Below are 15,645 nucleotides of genomic sequence, written 5' to 3' on the forward strand. Positions count from 1 at the left end.
TAATGGATTCAATATATATATATATATATATATATATGGACATTGGGATAAAATTGCAAGGCCAAATATGGTATTAAATGTTAAGAAACAAAAACTATGACAAAGCTAAGAAAAAGTATTTACAAAGTAGATTATAATTTTAAGAAATTGAATATATATAATGTTGGGTTGATTTGGCTTTTTTAGTTAAAATCGAGTCAAATCAGTTACGATTAATTTTTTTCCTCTAAACCATTAAATTATTATTTTTTCAATTAACTCAGTTTATCAATTTGGTTCTGTTTATCGATTTCCTTTATATATCCCTACTATAATAATATTTTTGTGCACTGTGTTAGTAAAATAACAGGGAAATTACTTTGATGGATGTTTATTATTGCTCAAATGTAACTTAAAAGTTAAAACTCAACATGCTTATTTTTATCATTATCTTCTTCTTGTGAATGACTTAATTAATTAATTACGAAAACACTAATTTCAGGACATTAACTAGTCTTTTCACTGTGTCTTTCTTGTGCTATTTAAATTAATACAATTAAATAGCTTGGGTAAACAAACTAAAAAATAAACACTATTTTTGTCAAACTTAGTCAAAGAGAGATTAGTAAGTGGGGTTGGATTACGTTATGGCGCGAGGGGTATTACGGAGGGGTAATTGAAAAACGGTAGTGGGTGAAGAGAGAGGAAAAGGTTAAAATGAGTGGGACCATTTTGTATACTTGTCAATTAATAGAAACTCTCACACAACACAAGTAAGACATGGCATATGTCACACAGCATAAAACTTTACGAAAATCACCTACAATAAAAGGGCGGATCAAAAATTTGAACTTCATATTTGATTTACTGGATTCCATACTAATTATTTGTACTTATTTAGTAAATTTTACACCACATAATCCGAGCCAAAATTAGTGGGTTCATAACTCTACACCCTGCCTAAAAACTTATTTTGGCAGTTGGATAAAGGATGTTCCACACACGAATGTCATGAACTAATGATTCTGGAGATGGTTACTTATCATAAAGGATTTACCAAGAATCGACTATTGCTTAAAACAGCAGATATAATTGTATTGCCTACCGAATATATATTGGGCACATTTGACAATTTACATCTCAATTATATGACATAACTAACTAATACCAAGCATTTAAGCAATAACAAACTCGAAAAATAATGTAAGCAAAAAGAAAGCTACCCTTGACTCAATTCACTGCAAACCCTGCTACTAATCTACTTCAAAAGAAAAAAAAAATTAAAAAAAAATGACGAAAATAAACCATAAGATCACGAAATCTTACGAAATAACATAGGTTATTTAATCGATGCTATTCATATTGTACGACAACAGCTTCCTCAGCCACAATCCAGCCCTCGTCGCTAGAGTTATCCTTTGAACAGTTCTGAAAATGAAAGAGGTTAAAAGGTTTGGAAAAGAGTGGATTTTCAAGAACAAGAATCAAAGCCTAAGAAAGCAACAAGAACTAGGAAAATAGATTACAAGTAAAATTTAGTCAAATATCAGCTTTCAGTTTCACAAAGAAAATAAACAAGAGGAAAGTGATTAATTCAAATAGCACAAACCAATCACAAAGAAGACACATTCAAGAAGTGAAAAACTGAAGTAAAAAGTCATAAGCTATTACAGTTTTCCTTCAATTCAACGTCTTACTTTCTAACCTTTCAATTCTATTGCTTTAGGTTTTTTCTTCCTTTTTCCTTTTTTTTTTTTTTTTGGCTCTTCTGATGTAATATGCAACAGGCAACAACAAAGACTCGCTAGATAAGTCTCCCTTCCATCAATAGCGGATCTAGAATTTGAACTTCATAGGTTTGAGCTCGCGGTTTTAACCCATCTCATTTGATTTACTGGGTTCAAAATCTGTTTCTATACTAATTTAGTGGAGTTTTTAATACATATACAGGGTTTCAGCTATGCACTATCCACCTCCACCTTTCATGATACATCAGCCAAGAATCCACATGAATAACTAGTTCATTTTTATTTGCACTCCCACATAGTAATGATTGATTTTTTTTTCCAAAACTAAAGAGGGAATTATAGAGAGAAAAAAATGACGGCTTTGGCTTAGGAAAGTACACCTAATCCAACGTATCTTTCCATCCCCACCATCCATACATCCAGTTAAAGGCTGACCTGCGAGCAAGTAAAGACTATTAAAGTCATCCAATTCCAGTTATCCAAAGCATGTTTTTCTTTCTCGCTGACTGCTTCCTGCAGAAAATATAATAATGGGGGCATCAGCTGCATTTCATAATGACGTGCTGCACCACAGAGCCTGCACGTCCCTGGATCACCAGCATCTCCAGAAGCCAGAAGCGGCTTTCCCCCATATGAGTATCTACATGTAAAAGAACATAAAAATTCTTTAGTAAGGAGAGAGTCTGTTAATGATTAACTAACGTAAGGAGGTCAAAAATAAAAGAAACCCTGCATATATAGAAACGAAGAGGATCCATTAAAAACTATATGATACTCTGTCTTTACTTTATTTTATTTTATTTAGGTTCTCTTTGGATAATGTACGAGAGTCTCCATAGAATGACAGTTAGTGTTAGTAGTCGACTAAGAAAGCAATAAAGTAGACAAAAAATAAAAGGAACCTTGAGCCCAGTGGGTGAAAACTGAATATAAAACCTAAGATGTGGTTTCCAGTGTATAATCCTAATTAATCTCACAGTATGTCTGGCCACTATCAACATTAAGATGTGTTTTCATGATGACAGACCAATTAATGATCAGACTAACTATATAAGTACTTGATGGCAGAACTCATTTGATGGAAGCAAGGTCAAGACTATCGAATGCCAGATGGTTTATAGTTCAAGCCCAAAACCAAGTAAACTAAATGGGAGGAAGGATAACAGCGACAAGACCTCTTTTATACCCTTAGTTCCTAAAAAAGAAAGGTCCTATGGAACTCAAGGACTATAGGCTAATCAGCTTGATTGGTAGTCAGTAGTCAGTACAAGATAGTTGCCAAACTACTTGCTGAAAGACTCAAAGACGACGTTGGTGGTCTAGTCTCGGGGCATCAGAATGCCTTTATATAAAGGCAGAAAATTGTTGATGCAGCCCTCATTGCTAATGAGGTATTAAATTGGCAATTGAAGAGTGGAAATCCTGGTATTCTATGTAAACTGGATGTCTAAAAGGCCTTTGATAAGGTGAATTGGGCATATGTTCTCTGTGCTTATGAAGATGGGATTTTGTGTTAGGTGGATAAATTGGATAATTCTACATTACAACAGTTAAATTCCCAGTGCTTGTCAACAAAGGGCCAGTGTGCTTCTTCTCCCCTCAAAAGGGCTTATACAAGGAGGCCCTCTCTCTCTCCTTTCCTTCCACAATAAATACATATGATGAAATGGTTATGGAGATACAGTCAAGAGGAGAATCCACTATGGAAAGAGGTGGTTAGGGCCAAGCATAGCTCCCAGAATCATTGGTATACTAAGATGTCCAGAAGTCCATATGATGTTGGTACATGGGTGAGCATAAGAAACTTGTGGAGTGAATTTTTCCCCAACTCTTACTTCAAATTGGGCAATAGCATTCACATAAAATTCTGGAAAGGTAAACGGTTAGAAGGATCCATCCTCATGTTGGCTTTACCTAACCTCTATCAGATAGCTCAAAATCAACTATCTCCCAGAACTAGCAAGACAACGGTTGGCACGTGCTTTTTAGGAGGGGCATGCAAGATTGGGAATTCCCAGAAGCTTCTGGCCAAATTGGACGGCTTCTCTGTCAAGGAAAATGTAGTTGATAGTATAAGATGGGGGAATTCCAAGGATGGCCTTTGTACTGTGAAAGCAGGCTACACTCACCTTTGCTCCTCTAACAAAATTATTGACAGATGACCTTGGAAAATGGACATATATATGGAAAACTAAATTCCTTACAAAGGTTTCCTGTTTCAGTCGGATAGCCCCAAATGAAGCATGCCTAACCCAGGATAATCTCAGCAGAAGAGGCTTTCAGCTTGCCAACAGATGTTATATGTGTTTGCAGCTTTCAGAATCCAATAGACACCTATTTCTTTACTGCCCTATTGCAACAGATGTTTGGTGTATGTTTTTTGCTATCTTTGGTTTAAGTTGGGTCATGCCTCAGAACATCAAGGATGCCTATGAAAGCTGATCTTTCTGACAAGTTGATAAATCAATTAGTAAAGTCCGGCAAATAATCCCTTCCTGCATTTTATGGTGTGTTTGGACAGAGAGGAATTGCAGAGGTTTAGATGGGATATCAACTCCTACATTTACACCTAAGGCTAGACGTTTTCTGGTTATATAGTTGGCAAAACTTAGCTCCTATTCTTCCCTATCAATTTTTTGGACTTTGTCAGCTCTTTAGCTTTGGCCTAATCTTTGTTAGTTTGAAGAGCTAGCTTTGTCTTTTGTTCTCACTCTTTTGCATTACTTGCATCTTGTTGATGCCATCAATGAAATCATCTATCTTCATCAACAACAGCGACAAGACATATCTCAAGCTGAGTCGAGAATTTGAGAAGCCCATCAGGACAAGTTCAGCCAAGCTGAAGTTAGAAAGAAACCCAGAAGATTGACAAGGAAAACTTACGGGATCAGTTGACCGAAGGGCGAAGGCCCAAGCCCAGACTAAACGAGAATCATTGAGGGCCTATCGGAAGAAGCAATGAAGACTGTCCAGTAAGGGAATATAAGGTTACTTAGACTAGACTTTCAAGAAAGGAGCTGAAACTCCCTTAAATCACCTTTTTTAGAAGGAAACCCCCTTGAATCACTCATAAAAGACTTCAATGTGTTTCATTGGAAACCAACCAGTCAACACACTCTCACTAATGAACAGGAGCCAATGCATTCAAAGAGTTGGGAACTAAAGGAAGATCGCAACGGGTACTTCTAAGAAGCATCTATAAATTCAGATATGCCACCAAGGATCCTGACGCAACTTACGACTCAAGAACTAATACTCCAAGCAAAACCATAAGGGTGCAATCGACTGAATTCTGTGGAGCAATAATGTCGCCTTGTGACTCGAGGGGGCGGGATGTGGGTTCCACACCGGTGGGCGGACCAGTATAAAAATCACTTGTCCATCTGCTTTTTTATTTTACTTAGTTTCATTTGCTTTACTTTGATAACTTACTTAATCTAATATAATTTTTAAGAAATACCTGCAGGTTCAAGTTGGCCGAACTCTTAGCCGACTCATTTTTAATTACTGCAAAATTCAACCCCACGCCCCTCCTTGTGTTTCCAGCAACAACTTCCGGAACAATGCTTAATTAATAGAGGAAACTGTTGGCAGGATAAACTACGGTGGACAATACAAGTCAATATCGTGGTTGCCCACACTGACATTTTCAGTACTGTAGACACAGCAGGAAGAACATGAAAGCAATTCAACACGCAATTTAAGCTGTACAAATAGCAATATGCTACAGTTGGAGATGAATAAGGTAATCAAGAGAGCTTGTACAGCAGCAGAAAAGGCTGAAAGATATATAAAACTAGAGTTTGCTTCTCAAAGTCATCTATTCCACCAACTGGAATATTAAGTTCCAGAAGGCGATACTTAAAAGTAAATTCAGTAGTATATTTTATGTGTGGTAAACAACAGCTAGCTTTCTAAAGTTTTACCTGAAACATTGTTCTGGATATGCATCTACTCGCTTTTTGAACTTAAGGTAAACCCTGTCAGCATTCAATGCCTTGTCGTATTCATAATCTTCCACCTCCCATGTTTCTTCTCGAGTCTCAGGATCATTTTCATGGTCCTTGATTGGTGATGGGATGTGTTTTGAACAGACAGAAGTATCCTTCTTAGAAAATTTCTCTTCCTCAGCATATATATAGAAGCAAGGAATCACTGTGACCAAAGAAAAAGTGTTTCTTTCAGAGAACACGGAAAGCTAAAATAATCATTCAAAGACTACCCCAGGTGATAATTGCATATCTCATGTATCACTTTAAACACTTGCTAAAATCCTATGAAGACCTAATTTTTTGACGGTTGTCAACTTCTCATAACTCAATGACTTCTTTTAGAGAAAATGAAAAAATTAGTCCCTTATGTTTGGGGTTGGTTTCAAAGTAGTCCTTTAAATATGCTTCTGAGCAGTTTTAGTCCTTTATGTTCACGAAGACTGAGCACTTTTTACACTGCAAATGGACAGAACAACTATGGAAGATGTTCGTCAGCCTGAGGAAGATCAAGTGGGTGAAACCTGGGAACATTAAAGGAGTTCTAAACAGTTGGAATAGGGATGGAAATGCAACAAAGGAGGAGGAGAGATGGAGGATTGTCCCATCATGCATATGGTGGACTGTATGGAAGGAAAGGAAAGGAATCAGAGATGTTTTGAGAGAAAACAATGTGGTCTACAGAAGTTCAAGATGAATTGTCTAAGTCTTTTTTACTTTTGGTGTAAACAGGTAGTTTTAGTACAAACAGAAGATATTTTTGATGTTTTGGAATTACTGTAAGAGGAAGATCATGTAAGGAACAAGCTGTAAGATGTAACTTTTTGAAGGGGGACTACAAATTTGGATGTAGTATACCTGTGGATATATAGATTAACTGTTACCATTTTCAAAAAAAAAGACTGAGCACTTTTGGTCTATGTACAAATAAGATTTTCTTTAAGATACGAATTGGGGAAATGAATCTGGACACGTGCGTCCTGATGGTTTTCTTTCTTTTAACGACTCACATGCTTTCACAGCCAATTTCGTCAATCTCAATTTCAGTAAACATAAAGGACTAAAACTGCTCAGGTATATATTTAAACGATCATCTTTAAACCAATCTCCAAATATAAGGGATTTTTTTTTTTCATTTTCTCACTTTTTTTACAATAAGTAAACTCATGCATTGACCCTTTGACTGATCTACATATCGCTCAACTATCAAGAATCAGCACCAAATGCCTCCCACAAACGGAAGGCAACCAACAGATCACATATTCGTTTTACCAATCACACATGCCATTTCTGTATCTATAAATAGCATTTATCAATTTAATGTTCTCTCTCGTAGCACTAAATTTATAAGGAAAAAAAAGTTGATCGTACCAGTAAACAGTTCGCTCTCATCTTATATCATGCAAAGTTAAATGGGAACAATTTACATATATCACCCAAACAGAACCATCTAAAAGGGGCTCTAGCGAAAGTTTCTGTGAAGTTCAAGTAATGACGAGGAAAACAGAACAGAAATTACCTGGTAATCTCTTATCAACTACTCGGGCTGCACAGACAGGGGATGAAGTTTTGGGAGTTAATTCACGACCATGGTTTTGTTTCTTGGAGTGAGAAGCCATGCTTGCAGCTTCGGAAAGTGCTCTACCCAACTCAGCAAGGTCTATGTTATCGTCATCGTCATCGTCATCATCATCCTCTTCCAAAGAGTCCAATGACCATATATCCTTCTTCCATTCTTTCTTTGAATCTGATGCAGGTGAGGCGACAGCCTTATAAGATTGACTCTTTAAACCTTCAGTATTTACAGCCTTTTGGATTCTAATAGCTCTCCAGCTGTCCTAAAAATATAATAGATAGACCACAGAAGTTATCCAAATGATTACTACGTTTCCAAGCAATTACAAAAAGACAATAAGTTTGAATATTAAGAAAAGACCTTACAGTAGTTCTGCCACATTCTGGCATCAAACAGCCAAAAACATAGATTACACGCTCTTCGATGTTCAAACTTTTCTTTGAAATTGGGGCATAAACCTAGGGAAACAAATGTAAAGAGAAAAATATAGCAAAACATCTAGAGCTCTAAAAATCCAAGTAATCGAGTAATTCAAAGTTAGCAAAATGGTTTTGAGTACAAACCTGTGCAAGAAGGCACAAATCGCTCTTACAAGCACTGCATTTTAAAAGATCAACACTTGTTGAAGGAAGAGGAATAGGCCAATCCTGTGCAAGAAATATGAATAGCATTATAATACCAAAAAGAATCTTAGAAAAAAGAACTATACGTATCCACGAGGATTCTCTTACAGGAAGTCCACCAATTTTTGTTGTATAGTGGTCGGCAGCTTCATGCATATGACCTGCCCATGCTGCTGGCATGCCTAGAAACACTCCCCCCATCTTATTTTCTAATCCAAACAAAACAAAATTAGTGACAAATGCAGTTCAAATGAGACCCCAATCTAAGCAATTCTTAGCACATGCATCATAATACACCAAACCACGAGCATATGAACAAAGTTCAGGTCTTAAATAGCTGCAATCTTGCAGAATGAAAGGGAATTAAAACCAGAGACAAACTATATTATGAAAATTTTAGTTAAAACTGTAGAGGGTAATGAAGAATCATTATTCAATTGCATTGGCGGATTTATTCGAGCCGGGGGTCTACCAAAAACAGCCTCTCTACTCCACAAAGGTAGGGTTAAGGTCTGCATACATCCTACCCTCCCCAACCCAGACCCCACTTGTGGGACTATACTGGGTATATGTTGTTGTTGTTGTATTGACAGATTTATATACCTTTAAGCTCAAACAAACTAGTTGCCAAACCTTACCACAAAACTTCTAGAATGAATCCTTTTTATAGAGCTAGTAAAATAAAAATTGTTATAGCCATAGCTATGTCACAATCTCTCACCCTTCCCACACCAAAAAAAAAGGTTCACAAGACAATATGAACCCCTGTACCTAGATAGGAGGTTTTGAAAGACTCAGATTAGGGTAGAAGGCTAGTAGGTAGTCGTTGTTTCGATCTATAGTCTATTGCCCTTTGTTTCTTGCTACTAGATGTGGTTTCTTGTACTTCGATTATCTTATTTATCTGTGGTAGCTACTGTTCCCTTTTTTCAGACTGCTTTATTTTGACTTATTCGCTTTCTTTAGTTTCATTTGCATTCTGTTTTGAACTGCTTGTGCTTATCTCACCTTTCTCGTTGTGATTTCTCTTGAGCCGAGGGTCTTTCAGAAACAGCCTCCCTGTCTTCCGAGATAGGGGTATGGTCTGCGTACACTTTACCCTCCCCAGACCTCACATTGTGGGATTTCACTGGTATGTTGTTGTTGTTGTTGTTGTTGTTGTACCTCAACTTTAAATTTTTCAAGTAGTACAACAGTACAACCAGAGTAAAACAAATTCCAACATACTCAAAACATCTTTTTATCCCTTTTATATGAGAAATCAATATAGATATGCTACCAATTCATGGGTTGTTTTCCTTTTCCTCATGTTTGCATCAAATAACAAAAAAGGAAGCAGCAAAGACAAACATTCGAATACAAAAAATAAAAAACAAACCAGATACATATGCTTTTCAGTAACACAATAGCTAAATAGCAATTACCCACATAAAAACAAGTTCTTGAATGGTAGAAAGTTTCACTTTCTGAACACCTCAACTAAACAACCCTATGCTAATTCGTTAATAAGTTAAAAAAAATTCAACTAGTACAACAATACAGCCACAGTAAAACAAACTCCAATATACTCAAAACATCTCTTTGTTCCTTTTATATGAGAAATCATTACATATATGCTACCAATTCATGGGTTGTGTTCTTTTTTCCTCATGTTTGCATCAAAGTAACAAAAATGGAATCAGCAAAGACAAACATTTGAACACAAAAGTAGGAAACAAACCAGATATATATGCTTTTGAGTAACAATCAGAACATACACACAAAAAAATCAGTTCTTGATAGGTGGAATTAAATTTTAACTTACTGAACAATTAAAGAACCTCAATCTCAACGACCCTTCTGATAATTCTTTAAGAAGATTGCTTTTCTTGCTTAAAAACAGGAAGTTAGTGTAGAGGCAAGATTCGGTTTGTAATTTTAGATTTTCAAAGAAAGAAATATTTACGCCTTCAAAGGCCCCTTGCAACTATATGAATGTCATATTGGCCCCTTAAATTTTGCAGGGGCGTTGTATGATCGAATTATATGCGGTAAAGGGTCAAATATACCCCTGTACTATAGAAAAGGGCCAAATACCCTTCGTTGGCAATAATGGTGGAGGGGAAGAAAATTTTAGTGGTGGAAGAATAAATAGAGTTTAGGTAAAATGGGTTAGGGGTGTTGAGGTGGCATCCACATCATTAAATGTGAGTGCCACGTAGGATTAGATGTTTACCTTGGTCAACTTTAGCGGTATAGGGGTATATTTGTGCCTAAAGTATAACGGTAGGGGTATATTTGGACCAAAAATATAATTAGTCTTTTCCGATAGAATAGGGGTATATTTGGCCCTTTTCTGAACTATATGAGTCATTTTGTTGGTATAGCCTCTAAAAATTTGAAGAATAAACGACTGTTAAATCCTTTAATTATTACTTTCTCCGGTCCATTTTACTTGTCATCCTTATTAAAAATAAATAGTTTAAAATAGTTGTCATTTTAAAAAACTAAAGTACAATTAATTATTTATTTCCACTTTTACCCTTACACATAAATATGGAGAGATATTAATTTGGTGAAAAAGAGAGTAGTATTAAATTGAGAGGATTTAATAAATAAGTTAATTTAGTCAAATTACCCTTTAGTTAATGTTTTCCTTAAGGGTTGTGCAAAAAAAAAAAACATGACAAGTAAAATCGACCGGAAGGAGTACTAAGGCCTCATTTGTTTGCACCTAACGAAGGTTTGAACCAGATTAAGTGCATTTGTTTACATTAAGATCTAAGTACTTATTTGATCTAAATAGTTCTTAATCATTAAGATCTTGAATAAAGTCTTAATATCATTAAGAGGTATTTCGTATGGATAATTTTTATCATTGGCTCCACCCCCACTCCCACACAGCCACCCAAACCCTCTACTACCTTACCCCCTATACCAACCCCCTCCGCCACCCCCCAACTCCCCACTCACCAGTCACCACAACCACCAACACCACCCCAATCCCTCTACCCCCTCCTATACTCACCTACTACCACCACCCAACCCCCATACCATTCACCAACCCACCCTACCCCCAGCACCCACCTACCTTACCCCCAACCACCCCGCTCACCACCACCCACCCCCACCTTACCCCCAAACCCTCCGCACCCCCGCCTACCAACCCACACCCATAGCTTTTAGGGTTGAATTAGGCTCATGATCCATTTCTTTATATGGTATCAGAGGAGGACCCATCTCACCCGATGTAGGCCCCCAAATTAAAATTGCTCACGCACCAGATGTCCAGCCCTGGGCGTGAGGTAAGGTGTTGAAGAATGAAAAAAGTACCACATCGGTGGTTAATGATATAGGTGGTCTCCTTATATGGACTTGGGTAATCCTCCCCTCATGAGGTAGCTTTTGGGGTTGAGTTAGGCACATGATCCATTTCTTTACACAATAAATAAGAATTATTTTCTAAGTTTTTTTTTTACTAAACAATTTAAAAGAAAAAAACGTAGTAAAGAAAACTTGATAGTTGGGAGGTTATGTAGCTCATTTGGACTCAAATCATCTCAACCCAATTAAATTTTAGGCAATGTTGAAAATTACACGCATATTGATTCAGCGTATTTTAATTCAGTCAAGCTGTCATTTGTCACCCCTACTAACACATTTATAATGGTATATGTAAAATTTAATTGTTCGCAACAAAAATTATTTATTTATTTTAGGTACGTAACAGAACTCGTAATCAAACACATAGGAGACAATATATATTAATAGAAAGAAATAGTATCTCATTAGTAAAACAGTAGCATCATAAAAACAACATTATAAAATGAAGAAAAAAGAAAAAATAAAAGCGCAACCAATAATATAATTTCAAAGTCTAATGTAGAGATGAATTATTTATGAAGCATTAGATGCATCATTACTCATTAGCATTCTCAAGAGAAGTTTGTGATGAAGATGCAACTTTATTTTCCAATTGTTTCAGACGATATCTCATGTTGAAATCAGTAGCATTTAACCAAGCTTCAAACTTGATTAAGTCATCTGCGTTGAATTTTTCAATATGCTCCCACCAACCTATTTTCCTAGCCTTTCTCGCTTCGTCAAGATGAAGCGTTTGTTTGTTTGCAAACTCTTCTCTAATTTCAAACTCTTCAAGTAAGTTGTTGATTTTAATCACCTTGTTTCGAACATGTGTCCCAACAAGTTGTGTAGTTTGACTTAATTCCTTATTAGGATTCAAAAAACGATGAGCAACTGCTTCAACAGTTGGATGAAAAAATGAATGAGGCATATCCTTCGAAGAAAAAAGAACTATACCTATGTCAACGTCGCACTGTTGAACAAGTTCACTAGCCATTTTATATAAAGTTGATCGACGTTTTGAAAAGGAGGCATATCGAAAGTCTTCATTTTCTATTTTTACCATGGGAATTTTTTGACGTCCAGCGGTCTTCTTACCCTCCATTGCTAGAATAAAATAAACTTTATTGATCAACTAATTTCAAGAAATGATTCTTGTAAGAGATGGAATATCATGATATTTTTATATATATATATAATCTTTTCACAATGGAAATTAATTGAATTTCTTGCCAAATGATATATGGAAAGTATCATGAATAAAAATATAATTATAAAGTACATTGATTTTGATACTTAAAAGGATATGCACTCAATAAAGTCACTAAAATTTGAAATTTTAAGTTAAAAAGGTGAGAAATTAATATACTTACTTAATTTTACCAGATTTTAGTTAGCAAGTATAAATATAATTTGAAGGAACATTAGTTACATACAAAGACATTTCAATTATTTACTAAATATCAATTGCAATAGTAGAAGTAAATCTAAAAAATTATCTTGAAAAGGAAAATATATTAATGTGCTTATTGAAAATTTTACCAAAGTATCTCAAATAATTTATAACAACTATATCGGATTCTCCACTTGCACTAAAGGAAATAAATCTAAAATTTTACTTCAAAAAGTATATATATTAACGTGTTTACTACAATTCATCAAATTCAAATAGACATAAGTTTATGTAATTAAGAAAGATACAAAGTTACATTCATAGTTCTTTTTTTGAACTTCACAACATTATATGAAAATTAAATGCTTGAACATTGATAACAAATGAAATTAGCTTGTAGCATAATTGAACCTTTAAATTTGAATAGTAAATGTTATAATGAATTACAACAATGAGGGAAAAAGAATTAACGCCCATTAACATTAACAATATCTTAAATTTAAATTAAACTAGAAGACATTTTAATGTGCTTACTAAAATAAGTGTGAAGTGCTTAAAGAAGGGGGGAAACTTAGATTTTACTATTGAAAATTTAATAATTAACTTGAATATTGGCTATAGTGAAATCACTAAAATTAATCACAAAACTTAGTTATAGTACTCAAAACTGTAACTTGATGGATTTATTCAACCTTCACAATGTAAATGAGACTAAGGTCTATGTCATCTTCCGTGTAAGTTGTAACTAAGATTTTTGGTATATATAGGTTGGAACCGTGCCTAACTCCCCCATCATAAGGATGGATCTTTTGGGGAAAAATCACAAATGTTAATATAACGAAGACAAATAAATTGGGAAGAAAAAGAACGAATAAATTGCAAATCAAAAAAATTCTAATCAATTACAATTTCTAAATTAATATAAAAGTATACAATATTACAAGGATGATTACCCTAATCGATTGTGTATCAGCAATGATGTTAAAGTATGAAAAATATCATGACATACATTTCTCATCAGTAAAAAAATATAAAATATAACAATTACATACAATAAACAACAACACACCCGGTGAATTCCCACAAAGTGGGGTCTGAAGAGGGTAGAGTATACGCAGACCTTACCTCTACCTTGGGAGGTAGAGAGATTGTTTCCATTAGAGAGGATCGGTGTTTTAAAAGGCGTTTTCGGGGCGAGCCCTGGGGCGGGGCGTACCAAAAATGCCCCGGGGCGATGGGTCGGAGCGAAAGTCTCCAAAGGCGTACGCCTCGGCGTTTGGGGCGAGTTTTTTTTGTTGGGGCGTAAGCCCAGAAAACTTCTTCAAACTAAAACGAAATTTGTTAAATAAGTCCTTAATATAATGCCCAAATTCTCAAAAGTCAACATGTAGTTACTCAAATGTTTTAAAAAGGAACTGGAACATTAAATTTAAAAGTCAAGACCTTTTTTTATTGCTAAAATGCCTAATATATATTCTTTTCTAATTATTTATCTTGTCTTCTACTATTTCAAAAAAGTAACGAGCAGTCACTTGTACTTGTAAGTAGCATATAATAGATTGTTCTAATTAATTTTTTTGTGGGGGTGGAGCGCGCGCACACACACACACACATATATATATCACTTATTTATAGTTTTCTTCAATTTTTTACGCTATTTGACCTATTTAAAAGTATTTATTATAATTATATCATTTTATAAAATACTAAAAATTAAAACCCCATGGGGCTTACGCCCCGTGCCTCGGGGCTTACGCCTCACTGAGGCAGGCGTAAAACGCCCCGCCTTACGCCCTCGCCTTTTAAAACACTGGAGAGGATGTTTCTTCTAGACCCTCGGCACAAGAACCAGCAATTCAAAGCAGTATAAAAGACATGACAAAATACTATAGAAAGCAGGATATGACTGAACGGAACGGAGTCGTAACAACCACAAAATAATATGCTAATCGAAGTACAAGTAACAACAAATAGTAACATAAATCAAACGACAAGGAACTGCAAGAATAATACTATGATTACTAGTATGAAATGATAAGTAGGACAACACTCAACTACTTACTACCCCTCTACCCTAATTTGTATCCTCTATAACCTCCTATCTAAAGTCACGTCCTCAGTAAGCTGAACCTGCGCCATGTCCTGTCTAATCACCCCTCCCCAATACTTCTTCGGCCTACCCTGCCTCTCCTGAAACCATCCATAGCTAAACTCTCACACCTCCACACTGGGGCATCTGTGCATCTCCTCTGCACATATCCGAACCATCTCAATCTCGTTTCCCGCACCTTATCCTCGACCGAAGCCACTTCCCCCTTATCCCGGATATTTTCATTTCTAATCATATCACTAGTATGCCCACACATCCATCGCAGCATCCTCACTTGTGCAACTTTTATCTTCAGCATGTAAAAATGAAATATTAATTAAAGGTAAACAAAAGATTGTCTATATTATTACAGTCATCTTTTTTGGTTTGCCATATTTGTTCGGAATTTACTAATTTGAAAATCATAGTAACCACCTTTAATTTAACAATTATGATATTAAATTAGTTTAGAGACTTCCATTATTTTGTAAAACACTAAAAAACATTACCAGAACAACTTAAGGTTCATTGATAGGCTGCTTGAAAAATATTATCTATATAAATGGTGAATGCAGCTATTTTTGAAGTTTATACGTCAATTTGAGGTAGTTCGGTGAAAATTACAATTGATTTTGATTGGAATTTTAGATTGAAACTCAAAAAAGAAGAGCAATAAATTGTAGGTATTTTGTATGTTTGTTGTACATTATTTATATGTCCAATGTATCAGCAAACACAGTGACACACACAACAGCAAACATACGGTGACACACACACGACATACAAAATGCATACGACTGACATACAATTGTACCAACTTTAGGCCCAGAAAAGAAGAAAAATAACTTAAATACTTTCTGGTATGATTTTCCAGAATATAGGATATTAGATGAGACAGATGAAATA

At 35.4% G+C, this 15,645-nt stretch overlaps 2 protein-coding genes across 5 annotated transcripts; both read right to left on the bottom strand.

Moving 5' to 3' along the window:
- Positions 1–1,068: 1,068 nt before the first annotated feature.
- On the bottom strand, positions 1,069–9,877 carry LOC132614774 (probable 20S rRNA accumulation protein 4). Of its 4 annotated transcripts, none has more exons than XM_060329300.1 (8): positions 9,720–9,877; positions 8,024–8,124; positions 7,856–7,939; positions 7,658–7,750; positions 7,236–7,554; positions 5,654–5,882; positions 2,163–2,367; positions 1,069–1,407 (listed from the first exon to the last, which is right to left on the bottom strand). In XM_060329300.1, the coding sequence occupies exons 2-8, from the start codon at positions 8,114–8,116 to the stop codon at positions 1,333–1,335; spliced, it is 1,098 nt and encodes a 365-aa protein (XP_060185283.1). In that variant the 5' UTR covers positions 8,117–8,124; positions 9,720–9,877; the 3' UTR covers positions 1,069–1,332. The 4 variants fall into 4 exon arrangements, with proteins under 4 accessions (XP_060185283.1, XP_060185285.1, XP_060185282.1 ...); XM_060329302.1 differs by having other exon boundaries at positions 2,108–2,367; XM_060329299.1 differs by having other exon boundaries at positions 7,236–7,549; positions 7,653–7,750.
- Positions 9,878–11,813: 1,936 nt separating this feature from the next.
- LOC132612830 (agamous-like MADS-box protein AGL61) lies at positions 11,814–12,254 on the bottom strand. Its single transcript, XM_060326914.1, has one exon. It carries the CDS (start codon positions 12,252–12,254, stop codon positions 11,814–11,816), a length of 441 nt encoding a protein of 146 aa, XP_060182897.1.
- Between the last annotated feature and the right edge of the window lie 3,391 nt (positions 12,255–15,645).

The sequence above is a fragment of the Lycium barbarum genome, chromosome 10, assembly GCF_019175385.1.
Source record: "Lycium barbarum isolate Lr01 chromosome 10, ASM1917538v2, whole genome shotgun sequence".
In the NCBI taxonomy this organism is placed as follows: Eukaryota; Viridiplantae; Streptophyta; class Magnoliopsida; order Solanales; family Solanaceae; genus Lycium; species Lycium barbarum.

Bases quoted from the DNA above. Each gene is read 5' to 3' on its own strand.
- LOC132614774 (XM_060329300.1), bottom strand. From the start codon at position 8,116: ATGGGGGGAGTGTTTCTAGGCATGCCAGCAGCATGGGCAGGTCATATG. The intron at 5,883-7,235 runs GTAATTTCTGTT...CTTTGGTCACAG, and splicing joins AGTTGATAAGAGATTACCAG to TGATTCCTTGCTTCTATATA. The intron at 1,408-2,162 runs GTCAGCCTTTAA...TTTCATTTTCAG, and splicing joins TAGTCTTTACTTGCTCGCAG to AACTGTTCAAAGGATAACTC.
- LOC132612830 (XM_060326914.1), bottom strand. From the start codon at position 12,254: ATGGCTAGTGAACTTGTTCAACAGTGCGACGTTGACATAGGTATAGTT.